This window comes from Carica papaya, chromosome 3, assembly GCF_054855325.1.
Source record: "Carica papaya isolate Zhongbai chromosome 3, ASM5485532v1, whole genome shotgun sequence".
NCBI classification, from domain to species: domain Eukaryota; kingdom Viridiplantae; phylum Streptophyta; class Magnoliopsida; order Brassicales; family Caricaceae; genus Carica; species Carica papaya.
This window is the reverse complement of record NC_142311.1, coordinates 1,852,129-1,865,207: the sequence shown is the minus strand read 5'-3', so window position 1 is coordinate 1,865,207 and position 13,079 is coordinate 1,852,129. Positions and strand designations below refer to the sequence as shown.

The 13,079-nt window shown below is 36.4% G+C and overlaps 2 protein-coding genes across 7 annotated transcripts; both read right to left on the bottom strand.

The window, feature by feature from the left end:
• Positions 1-2,115: 2,115 nt before the first annotated feature.
• LOC110811914 (putative pentatricopeptide repeat-containing protein At3g01580) lies at positions 2,116-5,675 on the bottom strand. Its single transcript, XM_022038544.2, has one exon. The coding sequence runs from the start codon at positions 5,536-5,538 to the stop codon at positions 2,950-2,952; it is 2,589 nt and encodes an 862-aa protein (XP_021894236.1). The 5' UTR covers positions 5,539-5,675; the 3' UTR covers positions 2,116-2,949.
• Positions 5,676-6,163: 488 nt separating this feature from the next.
• LOC110811890 (MATE efflux family protein) lies at positions 6,164-12,347 on the bottom strand. Of its 6 annotated transcripts, none has more exons than XM_022038504.2 (15): positions 11,846-12,165; positions 11,702-11,767; positions 10,996-11,170; positions 10,149-10,270; positions 9,226-9,435; positions 8,849-9,039; positions 8,596-8,731; positions 8,383-8,479; positions 8,199-8,299; positions 7,850-8,013; positions 7,548-7,619; positions 7,348-7,464; positions 7,131-7,226; positions 6,762-6,883; positions 6,164-6,480 (listed from the first exon to the last, which is right to left on the bottom strand). In XM_022038504.2, exons 3-15 carry the CDS (start codon positions 11,073-11,075, stop codon positions 6,438-6,440), a joined length of 1,551 nt encoding a protein of 516 aa, XP_021894196.1. In that variant the 5' UTR covers positions 11,076-11,170; positions 11,702-11,767; positions 11,846-12,165; the 3' UTR covers positions 6,164-6,437. The 6 variants fall into 6 exon arrangements, with proteins under 6 accessions (XP_021894196.1, XP_021894195.1, XP_021894199.1 ...); XM_022038503.2 differs by having other exon boundaries at positions 11,852-12,165; XM_022038507.2 differs by lacking the exons at positions 11,702-11,767; positions 11,846-12,165 and adding an exon at positions 12,208-12,347.
• Positions 12,348-13,079: the final 732 nt, after the last annotated feature.

Below are 13,079 nucleotides of genomic sequence, written 5' to 3'. Positions count from 1 at the left end.
AGGAAGACATTGTTCCCGATCCCGTTCCGCAGGAGGACGACGAAGGGGACGCCTAAAGACTCCATAGTCATATTCGTAGCTTTTAATTTCGAGTTTCTCTTTTAGCTAGTTTGATTTTTTATATTTTGTGAGCACGTTTTTGGTTTAGTGTAAGGGATGTTAATCGAATTTTTGACTTTGTTTCCGCATTTGATATTTTTAATACACATTTCATTTTAAATTTCTGGGACCGTTACAAAATGCGATAGACGACCCAGATCAAAAGCGGACGGATATAAATAACCCTAATCCACACCAAATCCTCGCCAGACCCCCTCGTTGGAGAAGAAGACCTGGCTGCCGGGAAGGAGACTGCCGTCATCTGCCCTGCACCAGAGCCTTTTGCGACCGCCAAAAAATGTAAAAATTTTTTATTTTACTCGGAATTCAATTCTAAACACACCCATGGACAAATCGGAGTAAAAGAATCGGCCAATTGGCCGAAAAACGCAGACAAAGCCCGGCGCCGCCGCCGCAGAAAATTTCACAAAACACTTCTGATGATGCCCTTTCCGATTCCCATTCTGTATAATTTTTTCACCATTGTGATCACCATGTCCTTCTCTACAGGTTGACCGGAGCAAAATACCCAACTGCAGCGTGAGCCAGAGAAGTCGCCGCACCAGAGCGCCCCGCCGTCGGTAATTTTTGGCCAACTGAGACTCTTTAACGTATTTTTTCACAGAGATTGACGCAAAATCTGCCTAAAACAGCAGAAAACGACCGAAAACAGCCGACCCGAGGCGGATTGCAGTCGCAGGCGGCACCGTCGCAAGAGCACAGCAGAGCTGCCATGCTGGAATTTCCGAAATTGGCCAAGTGAGCCATGAGACTGATTTTAGGTTTGTTTGGGACATTTGTAGATACTATTAGTACATTTTAATTCTTGAAGAAAAAATCAGAGAACCTAGGAACCGCTAGTAAACGCAGTCGAACAGTGTACCTTTTCAGATATCGAATTGAGTAAGGATCTCTCACCTTATTCCTTATCATATAACTGAAGTATAAATAAATAATAATACGATATTTTCTGTGAATTTAAAAAATGTGCATAATTAATTACGGATTGCTAATGGAGACAGAATCAGAAATTTTCTACTGTTGTTTTATTGATTGTTTTACAGTTTAAATGCATGATAATATCTTATTAATTGATTTTATAGTTTTGAATGCATGTATAGTTTATTTTATGTGTTTACTGTTAAATCGAAAAAAATGAAGGTTAAACGGTAAAAATTATGTGATGAAATGAATAGATGAAATGACAGCCTTACTGGATACTCTGGGAGATGGTGGATGGATCGGGTACATAGGGAAACCCTACCGTGAATGTTGTCTCATACCGGACGGGGTATGAAAACTTAATAATTTGGCACTCATACCGGACGTGGTATGAAAATAACCCGTTATTTGGAAATGTTAAATGAAAGGATTCACATGCAGCGAGAACATCCCCATGAACCCCAATAGATACCAGTAGGCTAGTAAAAAGAATGATAGTTATTGTAAATTTATTGATAATGGACATAGATTTATAATGTGTGCTATAATTGCTGATTATACATGAAATCATGATCTGTATAATATTATTATCTGTATAGATTGTTTTTATAAATTCTATTATGGTAAGTGAACGGTAAATAATTTTTATGATCGATAAATGAATTTGCCAATTTAGTGCTCCATTAGTGCTTTTTTGATTTTATACCAACCTTTACTTCTGTGTTGATGATATAGTGTGATATTCTTACTGAACTAGTATAGTTCATCTCTTATTTAATCATTTCAGATCAAGAGAACTAGGTTTCAGAGCTCGATTCGCAAAATGATTGCGAGTAGATGCTAGTTTTCTTTATTTTCCGTTCATTTCCTTATTTCTTACATTTCTTTCAAGAGAGTGAATTCTGTAACACTGTTTGGTATTTTAAGTCATTGTGTAAGAAATGTAAATCTTGAACTCTTATTACGCTTCCCCACTTAATTTATAACTTATTTTTTTTAATATTTCTGAGGTCTCTACAGGAATAACATACAATATAAATTGAATTTTTGTAAAAATATTACTCCACATTGGAATTATACAAAAATATAAGTGGATTAAGTTTGATTATTATATAAAACTCTACAATCACATATTTTTTTGACACTTAAATCCCATATGAGATTAACTTTGTGTGCCAGTGTCTTCATACCATATGAAAATTCTGACCCAATTATCGTTTAGTGGAATAACTAAGTAAGAAGCTGCAAATGCTTGATCTTGACAGCGTCTTGTTTCTTTGAGCCAGGAACATTGGGAAAGGTTGGCTTCTATTCTGCACTTGTTTCGGTTTCCAGCAGTCATGAGAGTCGATTCTCTTGCAGTCAATCCTCAGATTCTGGATCTTTTGTTCGAGGTTCATAGATTCTTTCAAATCTCTCAGACTAAATGTGAAATTTAGTTTCACCTAATGTGTTGTTTCATCCACTATCCACCAAGTGGAGATTAACTCCAATATTTTAGAAAGAAACTGAAGCATTTTGCTGCATCCTTCTGCATTCCTGCTGGAGAATGCTGGTTCAGGATCATAAACAAGACTAGTGACTGATAAGCGAGATGTATGTCCTGTGCCCTCATACTTATGTTCTTCACTTCTGGATGACTGCAACTGTCATCACTTTTGAAATAAAATGAAGTGAATTTTGGCCTGAGTTTCTGATTGGTGTTCAATGGTCTGTTCACATCTTGATAGATTTATAATATTGAAACCTTTCTGCCATTATCTGCCACCCCAAAAAAAGAGTAGGATTACCACCTAGGAATGTTTTTTGTCCTTGTTTAGTCATTCATTGGCAGCATTCCTTACAGATACCGGCACCCAATACACGAACAAGTTTCTTGTCATGGGTCAACAGTTCTCTGGTGATATCCTAACTGCCTTCATCATGTAATAACCAGTGGAAGTTGGGTACATATCCCATTTCTTTGATCGAGGACAGTAGAGAACTCAAAATCGCATAAATTTCCTCGGAAAAAGGATGCAATCTATCTGCAGCAGTAAAAGAGTGAATCTGACTTCTAATGACAATCCAACTAACTCCAGGAGTCTTTCTCAAGCCATTTGCTCTGAGCCATGCCCGTATCTGTCCTACCTCTGACCATAAACCTGCTCCAGCATAAATATTAGATAGTAAAACATAATTCCCAGCATTTCTTGGCTCTAGTTCAGCAAGTTTTTCAAATATAGCAGCAGCTTGTTTAGTGTCCCAGTGATCACGGCATGCACTGAGCAGAGCTCTCCATATTGATGCATCCGGTTTAATAGGCATGGATTCAGTGAACTTTCTAGCTTCATCTAAATGGCCTGCACGACTAAGGAGATCAACCACACAGCCATAGTGGGCAACCTCAGGGGTGATTTTAAATTCCTCCACCATGGAATGAAAAATCTCCAATCCTTTTTCTATCATACCAGAATGGCTGCAAGCAGATAGAAGAGACAAAAAGGTTACTCTATTTGGTCGGAAACCATCATCTAACATTTGTGAAAAGGCAAACACGGCATCCTCTCCCCGTCCATGCATACAGTAACCAGTTATAATCGCATTCCATGAGATAATATTTCTTTTTGGAAGTAATTTAAATATCTTTACAGCATTTTTCATGCTACCACATCTTGCATACATTGTTATAAAAGCATTTCCCAGAGATAAATTATAACCAAAAGAGGAATATCTCCGCAGCACGTAGGCATGCAAACATCGACCATGGGGCAGATTAGACAGATGGGTGCACGAAGATAGAATACTTATGATGGTGGTGGAGTTGGGCTCTACTTCTGAAATCATTCTGTTAAAAAGCAACAGAGCTTCTTTTGCTTTGTCATTTCTAATATAACTCGCAATCAAAGAATTCCATGAAATCAAATCTCTGTCAAGGCAAGCGTCGAATATATACCTGGCTGATGAATCATCACCACAATTCATATACATGTCACTAAGTGCAGTGTCTAATGATGGATTTGTTTCAATACCATGTTTTATCACAAAAGCATGGACTGATTTTCCAATATGTAGGAAAGTTTCATCTTCAAAAATGGGAAGGATAGATATTATTGTGTAGGCATTAGGTTTAGTGTCAGATTCTCGCATCACTTGAAAGAGTTCCCATGCCTCAAGTATACACTTGTTCTGGGCTAGTGTCAGAATCAAGGTGTTGTATGAAATTACATCCACCTTACTCATCAAAGAGAAAACCTTTTGGGCAGATTCCACACAGTTTAGCTCAGAATACATGTTTAAAAATGCATTTCCAAGAGAACCATCCATGGCCATTCCCTTCTTGCTAGCATGGGCATGTAAACATTTCCCTTCTTTCAACCCATCTACTGCCTCTGCGCATAGAGACAATAGAATACTGATAGTTATTTCATTTTCTTTGATGCCTTCTGTACGCATTCTAATAAACAAACTAGCAGCTTCCTCATGGCACCCATATTCAGTATTTGTGGATATCATAGAATTCCATATAGCAACATCGTGCGTACTGATGGAACTAAATACAGCATGTGATAACTGTAAATGTCCAAGGTCTCCATACATGTTAAGAAGGGCATTTATTACAAACAAATCCTTTATGTACCCTAACTTAATACTGATTTGATGAATCTGCACGCCCAAGTTAAGACATCCAAACCCTGAGCATGTTTGAACAACAACCAAAACTGTAACCTGGTCAAACTGAACCCCACCTCGGAGCATCCAAATAAAAAGATTCAAAGCATTGAAATAATCTCCAACATCGAAATACCCTGTAATCATAGCATTCCAACTAACGATATTCCTTAAAACCATCAAATCAAACACAAGACGTGAAATTTTCACATCATATCTCAAGTAGAAGCAAATAAGAGCAGTACCCACATGAGGATCCAGATCAAGTAGTCCATTCCTCAAACAATAACCATGTATCTCCTGCCCTAATCTTTTATCCAACATGTTTTCACATGCCAAAAGCAACGCTACTATAGTCCTTGCATTCGGTTTTAAACCCTCATTTTTCATCTCCATAAACAAGAACACAGCCTCCTCATATTCCTCACTCCCGGCATACCCAGAAATCATAGCGTTCCATGAAACCAAATCTCTCTCCTGCATTTCATCGAACAGGTCCCGGGCGTCCTCGAGAAAGCCGCATTTGCAATAGAAATCAATAAGAGCAGTCCGAACTCGCACATCCTGTATCAACTCAGTGTCCCGAATGTTCAAATGTATCCTCTTGCCCCTCTCGATGGCATTCAACCTTGCGCATGCCTTGATAATGAGAGGCATCAAAGCTTTATCGGGTAATACGCTGAGAGATTCCATCTGGGAATATGTTGAGAGAATTGCTCTGTCATTTTTGAGCTTGGCCTGGCGTTTGATGATTGAATTCCAGTCCTTCTTGAGGTCTTTTTTGTTCACAGTTTTCTTGGGGAAGGTAGGGAATTGTTGGAGACTTAAAGCTAGTGAGAAGTTCATTGAAGAGAGACTCTCACATGGCGGGAAGAAACGGAAGATAATGTCTGTTATTCGGGTCGAAAAAGGTTACCGTTATCAGTTAAGGTTATCGATTGGGCGGGCCGGGTCGACCTGCTAAAACCTGAAAAATCATTTTTTTTTTTTTAAAAAAAAAACTTTGTTGGTCTTTGTAAAAGCTAATTTTTCCTATGTACTATTTTTTTCTTAAATTTAAGAAATGCACCTAAAAAAGATTGTATTTTTGGTAAAACCAAAATAGACCCATAAAATATAAGGTAATTTCATAATTATGTAGCACATATATATATATCAAAATATAATTTATTATTGAGAATACACAAAAATATATAACTTAGAATCAAACCCATAATTTTTTATAGACAGAGGAATATACACTAATTCAAATGTCTTATTATACAATGAAAAAATGTACCTCAAGTAACAAACACTAATTCAAACTCTCATTGGAATAGATAATTCAAGTTCAAATTTTATTTTTAATTCCATCTTAAAAAAGGTTAAAAGTAGAATTTTAAATACATTACACGTATTATTTTAGTTAAATTTCGCGCTATTTATTTATATTCATTAGTTCATAAAAAAAATTTAAAAAAAACTACCCGAGTGCTGAATCTCATGTACTAAATTTCTTTTCTCTTTTCCTTGTCTCCAATCTTTAGGTGGAAAGTTTGTGCCCTTTACATTTTTTGTGCATGCAACAAAATACAGGAGAATATGTCCAGCCATCGAAGCTCAGCATACTAAATACATGAGAAACAAGAGAAGATTCCTACACTGCCAAAATTGTTTTCATGGAAAGAAAACAATGGAAGCAAAATTCTAGCTCTGGGAAGATTAAACAAGCCAGGAGACAAAAACATGCTTATTATTAGCGACGTTCAGCGCCTGAGAAAGAACCAAGGTCCAGTCCCGGTCCCTATCCTGCAATAGCAGAAGCATACGAAGAGATCAGAATCAATTTGCGATTGACAGACTTTTCTGTCTGACAACTGATGGGTCAAGCAACTTCTTCTCTTGCACATGAAACTTATTGCAGTTCAAATCTATTGTTGCTTTTGTAATTTCATGTGACAAAGTTTGGAATAGAGCAAGGCTGTTTTACCCAGATTTTAACTTTTCTTAATGCTTTGTTCTTGGACTGGAAATTATAGCAAAAGTGTAGCTTAAAGAATAAGATTTTTGTGATGAGGAAAGTTTGATACCTCCAAACGCCAACGAATGCACGAAGGCTCATATATATGGTAAGGGCAATCCATAGTCCAATAAAGCCATGGCTTGGGGAGAGAACAAGCAAACATAAAATGCTTACAATGGCCACCATAACCTGCAAATAGACAATATCAAGTTAAATGTTTGGCCAAATGGATGGTTAAAAATTAGATTAAACGAATATTTTGGGCATGAAATTCTAATCTCAAACTGTTTCCGCAGAAAGGAGCAGGAAATATATTGCTAATAAACACAGTTCTCTACTGTATGCAGCAGGCCAGGCGATAATTTTGCAGACTAGATTTTGAAAACAATAATTCCTTAATCTAATCTTGATAATAAGAAAGGGATAAGAGAAATACCAAGGAGCAGGCAGCATATGCAAAATCAGAGGCCCCAAAATTGACACCATCAAAAACAAATGCCAATGCATTTATAGGCTGAGTGCCTGCAACGAACTGATATGAAATCGGAGGAAAGAAGAAAAGACAAGTTAGATCCACACAAATTTTGACTTAAGCGGACAGAAAGTTTTGTTTCTGTTCTTTCTTTTCTCATAGGGTGGGGAAGAGTTGATACCGGAATGCCTATGTTAATTAGATGAAGAACATGTATATCACTTGAGAATAATCGCGCTCCCAAATGCAATCCCAGTCCAAGTAGTGCAGCCAGTGCCAATCCAAGAATCAATCCCAACTGTAACATTGAACTGTCAGTAAGGTTGGAAAGATCATGTCATGTGATCATGGGGTTGATTTTCTTGATTTACAACGGCATACCTGCAATACTCGAGAGGCAGTGGCAGCAGCCTTGTTATAGTCCTTTTGTGCAAATGCACTTGCAAGTATTGCCTGTACAAGTGCTAAAGGAGCTTGAATATAGGACGGAGTCGAGTAAATATAAAAGTTAAATAAGAAATTCAAATGGTAGAGGAACTTGAATATAGCACAGAGTTTCTGAAATTTCAAACTAACAGTCTATGTTGTCGATTGATTTGAGAAGATGATAATGTATAAAATTGTTGCAGCAGTTGTACTTGCCGCAAAAAGTGAAAGAAAGAAAAGAGAAATCCATTGCTAACCTGTCCAGCAACAGCCAAACCATCAGCCAGAAGAGATGTTGCCAACCAAACCTGCAAGCAGACCTGGAAAGCAGCCATTGATGTTGATCCCTGCCGTGCAGCCAGTGATGCAGCCAGAGTCACACAGAATGTTACAGCCACTACCCTCACTAATAGGAGAAAACCTGGAGTAATACATAAAAAGGGAGATGCTATTATGGATTTCAACTATAATTTCTTTACAGAACCCAACAACTTATTCTTTATTTTACAAGATCTGTCTTCTCTGACTAGTGTAGAAATTCTGAATTTCAGATTATTTAAAGAGTAATTTTCAGAATGTTTAGTATGAAATGATGAAAGCACTTGCCATTTTTAAGAAATCGACCAAATTGCAGATGCTTGACACTGGGAGGTAACAGATCAACTTTTACCAATAATCTCCACAAGAGTATAACTGAAATCAGGTACCTGTATTGATAATTCCAGACTATGAAAATGCAGAAAGGTGATATTTGCTAAGATTTTTGAAAGTGTAGCTGTGCATAACTTACTGAGATATGACATGGGCAATTGCCGCACCACTGACACCCAAGCGGAAAACAAATATAAAAAGTGGATCCAGGACTATATTTGTTATATCTCCCGCGACTGAAAGATCAAATAAGAAAATGGATCAGAGTAGTCGAATTTATCTTCTACAAAAATAAAAAAAAGAGAATTTTTTAGACTATTCTTTTGTGTGATGAAAAGGATTTATAGCATACCAGTTGCATACAAAGGAGTTTTTGTATCTTTAAATCCACGGAAGACTCCTTGCAGTGCTAACGAGAGAAGAACAGCAGGGGCACCAAGTGACCTTAATGTTAAGTACTGTTGAGCCGGGTTAAGCATAGGGGAATCCTATATGAAGGAGTATGTTGCCCTATTACTGATAGGTATGCTGTAGATAATTCTGGATATATTTAAAGAAAAAATAAATTAAAGGCCCTTTCTTTACTGTCCAATAGAAGTACTTACAGAGCTAACTCCCATAAACTTTAGAAGTGGTTTTGCACTGGAAATGAGAAATATGGCTTGGATAAGGCCAAGAATGCCACCTATAACCAGCGCAGATGATGCTGAAGGTATATGTCTTCTTTCATTTTCAAGCTTAGTGATAGAAAAGCTGTTGGGAAGTGATCCTAACTTGCACGGATCCTCAACAGAATCTGAAATAAGAGAAATAGAAACTTAGCAAAAAAGAATTGTAAAAGGAGAATATAATGAGCTGTCAAAGATAAGACTCCAAAGAAGTTTAGTGGAGACATATAAGACTTCAAGGTGTTCATTAGCAAAAACAGGGATTAAAAGGTCATTGCCAGAGAATTTCAAAGTGAAGAATCTGAATTGCTTACCATTCTTTGGTATCAACTCCTTGCTTTCACTGTTTATACATGAGCCTGATTCTAAGTATTCACTCTCTTGTCCTTCACGGGTCACTCTTCCGACAGTATCTTCCTCAGCAACAAAAGAGGTTGTGACACTGACAAGTGGGAATATTGCAATCCTTGATACTTGATTGAATAGAGCAATAGAAACTCCAACAGCAGCGAGTTCTACTGGACCTGTATGAATTAGCACAAACGAGGTAAGTATTTATACAAACCTTAATATCTTTTTTCATTTCTTTCTGTGGAAGCTAAGTATATGGTAATACAGCCATGAGATGAATATAGCACTAGAAGGTATGCATGGGAAGGTTGACTATGCTCAAGAACATAGAAGATCCTGCATATATACTTTCAGATAAATGTCCACTGAGATAAGTTAATGCACTTGTGAGTAGGAATCACATTTGCAAGCGAAGTCATATTGACCTTTATGAGTTATCAAATTGCAAAATATAAAAAGCCTTTTACCTCAAAATTTCACATGTAAAAAGTGATTAATCAAAAGGCCAATTTTGGGTGGGGAGGGGGAGGAGATCAAGGTGACACAGGAATTCAGGTATTATACGTTCAAATCATTAAGCGAAGAATCATGATTTTGAGTTGCATTCTCTGGACATAATGACTAGCATGCTGATCCACCGATTAAACTATGTTTCTATTCACAATTTTTTTGTAAGAACCGGAAAGCACCTGCGGTCAATAATTGCCATCTATCAACAAAAACAACTCCCCATGCACCAAAATGGCTATTCAAGCAGTCATAAGAAAAATAAAACACGAGTATGCCAGTCGGTATACTTGACAAAGATGCAATTATTCAGGAGGAAAAATGAGAAAAAAGGCCAAAGTAGTGATGACTCTGAATGGAGACAGAAACAAGGAGATACCTATTTGGCCAATGAATGCTGTGTCAACCAGTGAGGCAATAGGATCAGCTGTCAAAGCCAGTGCCGCAGGCAATGCTATTTGTGCTATTTCCAGACCAAGTTCATCCAACTTGAGTACAAGTCTGCTCACGAGATCACAAATTCAAGGATTAACTCTTACATATATCTTTTAAAGGAAAACATGACCCAGTTAACAACTTGTTGAATCAATCTCAGCCTTCTGAAAAAATAATGACCAAAGAATAAGCATTTAATGCGAATTCTGTGTATGGTTTAAATCTATTCTACTTCTAGTCTATTACTAACTCTTGATTTGGGTAAGATTAGATCAACTTCATTCATATATTCAATTGTATAGTGATTTATATTCTTATTTCGTAATGGAAAATTACAGAAGTACCTTATTTTTATTCACATCTTTACTCCACTGTATTGCATTTTTATCACCATTCCATAAAATTGAAATTTGAAACAAACTCACCATAGTCTTAATTATGGTTAGCTTGAAATGGAGGAACTACTTGTAAATTAAGAGCGTGAAGGAAAAGCCAACTTGCACATACCAATCAAATTCGTAGTTGATAGCCAAAATGGCACCCTATAGCAAAAATTAAGATAGTCATGCAATAAAGTTTTGGCTTTGTGATTTCAACATTACACGACACTTGAGGATCCCATTAGTACAAGAGTAAAGATAAATATTTTCTAATCTAAGACTGTGATTTTAGTAAGACCATCTTTGTTTTATCAAAAGCGAATTTATCAACTTTTTAGTAAGTGACAAATCTTAACTTGGTGTTTTTAAACACTGAATTAGACAGTGGAAGGTGAAATATCTTTTTCATACCTGGCATCTTTGAATAAAATAGAGATGGGATTTGTCGTCCTATCCTCAGCAAGGTATATATCACCATCGCCAGCCATCATGGGATGATTTAATTTACAAAAAGTTGTTCACAGAAAGCAGAGTTGGCTAAGTAAATGATGTCAAAATGAAAACATTTAACTTTTGCTCAGCATACCTGCAAATTCATCATCATCATCATCTATTCCATCAACAATATTTAGAAGGAAGCAGAAGAACAACTACTACTACTTGAAACATTGCACATCAATTCCAGAAGATTAAGGAATATAATAGAAACAAATGAAAGCAGGAAAAGAAAAAGGGTACATTAATCCCAATAGGGAATCCATTATCAATACTTGAAAGAAGTGGAAGAAAAATAAGAAGTTCAAAAGATTAAAAAATACAATAGATGCTTACTCAGAAACAAAAAAAAGCAAGCAAAAAGCTGTATAATGACTCCAAAAGCGATTTTTTAGAAGGGGAAAAAAGTTAAAAAAGACGATCACCAAGAAGAAATGTCGATTAAAGTAGGTCTTTCACTGGATAAATAACAAGCTTGATTGCTACTTTCACCTACCCTTATAAAAAAAATTCACTCATTTTTCTTGATTTAAATACCTATTTGAGACCGAAGTCCTCAAAGAAAAAATATATATATATATGTATATGTTTAAAGGTAGAGAGAAAAAGAAGTAAATGTCACCTTCTTAGCAAGCTTCCAGAGAAGCTTCCTTCAAGGAAACCTTTTTAACTTGCCCAGAAGAAACTCCTAAAACCGACCAATCAATCACATCTTTAACCAAATACTTTGATTCACAAATCAGATGGGAGAGAAAAAGTCAAGCACCTTTACCAGTTTAAGGAATGCAAGGACAAGTGTCACAGGCAAATGTGACGCTTAACTGACATTGTAGCCATAAAGCTTCAATACCCATGAGAGGAAAACACCTTCTAAATCAAACCCATTAAAGAGAAAAACTAGGAAAAGAGGGGAAAGGGAGAGTGAATCAAGATTTTTCTTTTTCACTTCGACAAGAAATCCAGCTCATGCTCACCCAAAAGACAACATGCAGAAAGGAAAACCAAGCCATTGAAATCTCCTCTCGTATAATTCAATAAAACCCACCTAATTTCAGGACCCGGGTCTAGAAGAAACCAAATAACAATTAATATGAGTCTCGTTTTCATTATATATATATAAACACGTACATATACACGCAAGCCTGGTGGAGAAGGAGGGGATGCTACATCATGCTACAGGGAGTAAAAACGTGAGGGTAGACTGATACACATGGGACTTTGTCTATGGTCGCTACTTGTCCTGTCTGCAAGTAGAGCATTTTCTTCCCAGGCACAAAGGTGATCCACGTGTCAGGGAACCTAGCAAAAGGTGCTTTTGCTTCCAAGTTGAAAGAGAACAATACCCTTTTCACTATATATACGATATACGCATGTATATGTATGGGTATGCGTATATACATACTGTTCGACAGAGATAACGCATGCTAATCAATGGCGGCTACATGTCCATCACTATCATGTAGAAGACATCCACCTCTGTTTTTGTAATAATGATGACGATAACAATCATTATCGTTAAGGAAGCATTAATTCAAGGATAAAAATAAAGGAAAATGAAGCGATGAAGATTGAAAGATAATAAACTGATAATATTATTCTTTGATATGGAAATATATAGTACCGAACAATCCAAGTACTACAGTAATTCTCTGTGTTTCAAGAACCTTTTTTTTTTTTTTATACATGTTTCAAGAACTTGTATTTAGATGTACATATGGATATATGTGTGTGTATATATATTTATATATTTTATATATACACAGAGTATGTATTTATGTATATATACCTCTCAGTGGAATCCAGAACCTGCCATGAAAGCAACGTTTCCCAACTTCTGATTTTGAAGAATGTTGATATAAATTGCTTATTAATATGTATAGATAGTGATAGGACACAGTCATAAGTATTTGTAGGATTCCATATTCTAATGATTTGATTTGAGTTGACAGAATAAATAAAGTAATCATCTCAATTGTGTACCACAACTAGAAGTACATATT

Bases quoted from the DNA above. Each gene is read 5' to 3' on its own strand.
- LOC110811890 (XM_022038507.2), bottom strand. From the start codon at position 11,075: ATGATGGCTGGCGATGGTGATATATACCTTGCTGAGGATAGGACGACA. The intron at 9,040-9,225 runs GTAAGCAATTCA...CTCTTATTTCAG, and splicing joins GGAGTTGATACCAAAGAATG to ATTCTGTTGAGGATCCGTGC. The intron at 7,227-7,347 runs GTATCAACTCTT...ATTTCATATCAG, and splicing joins TAATTAACATAGGCATTCCG to TTCGTTGCAGGCACTCAGCC.
- LOC110811914 (XM_022038544.2), bottom strand. From the start codon at position 5,538: ATGAACTTCTCACTAGCTTTAAGTCTCCAACAATTCCCTACCTTCCCC.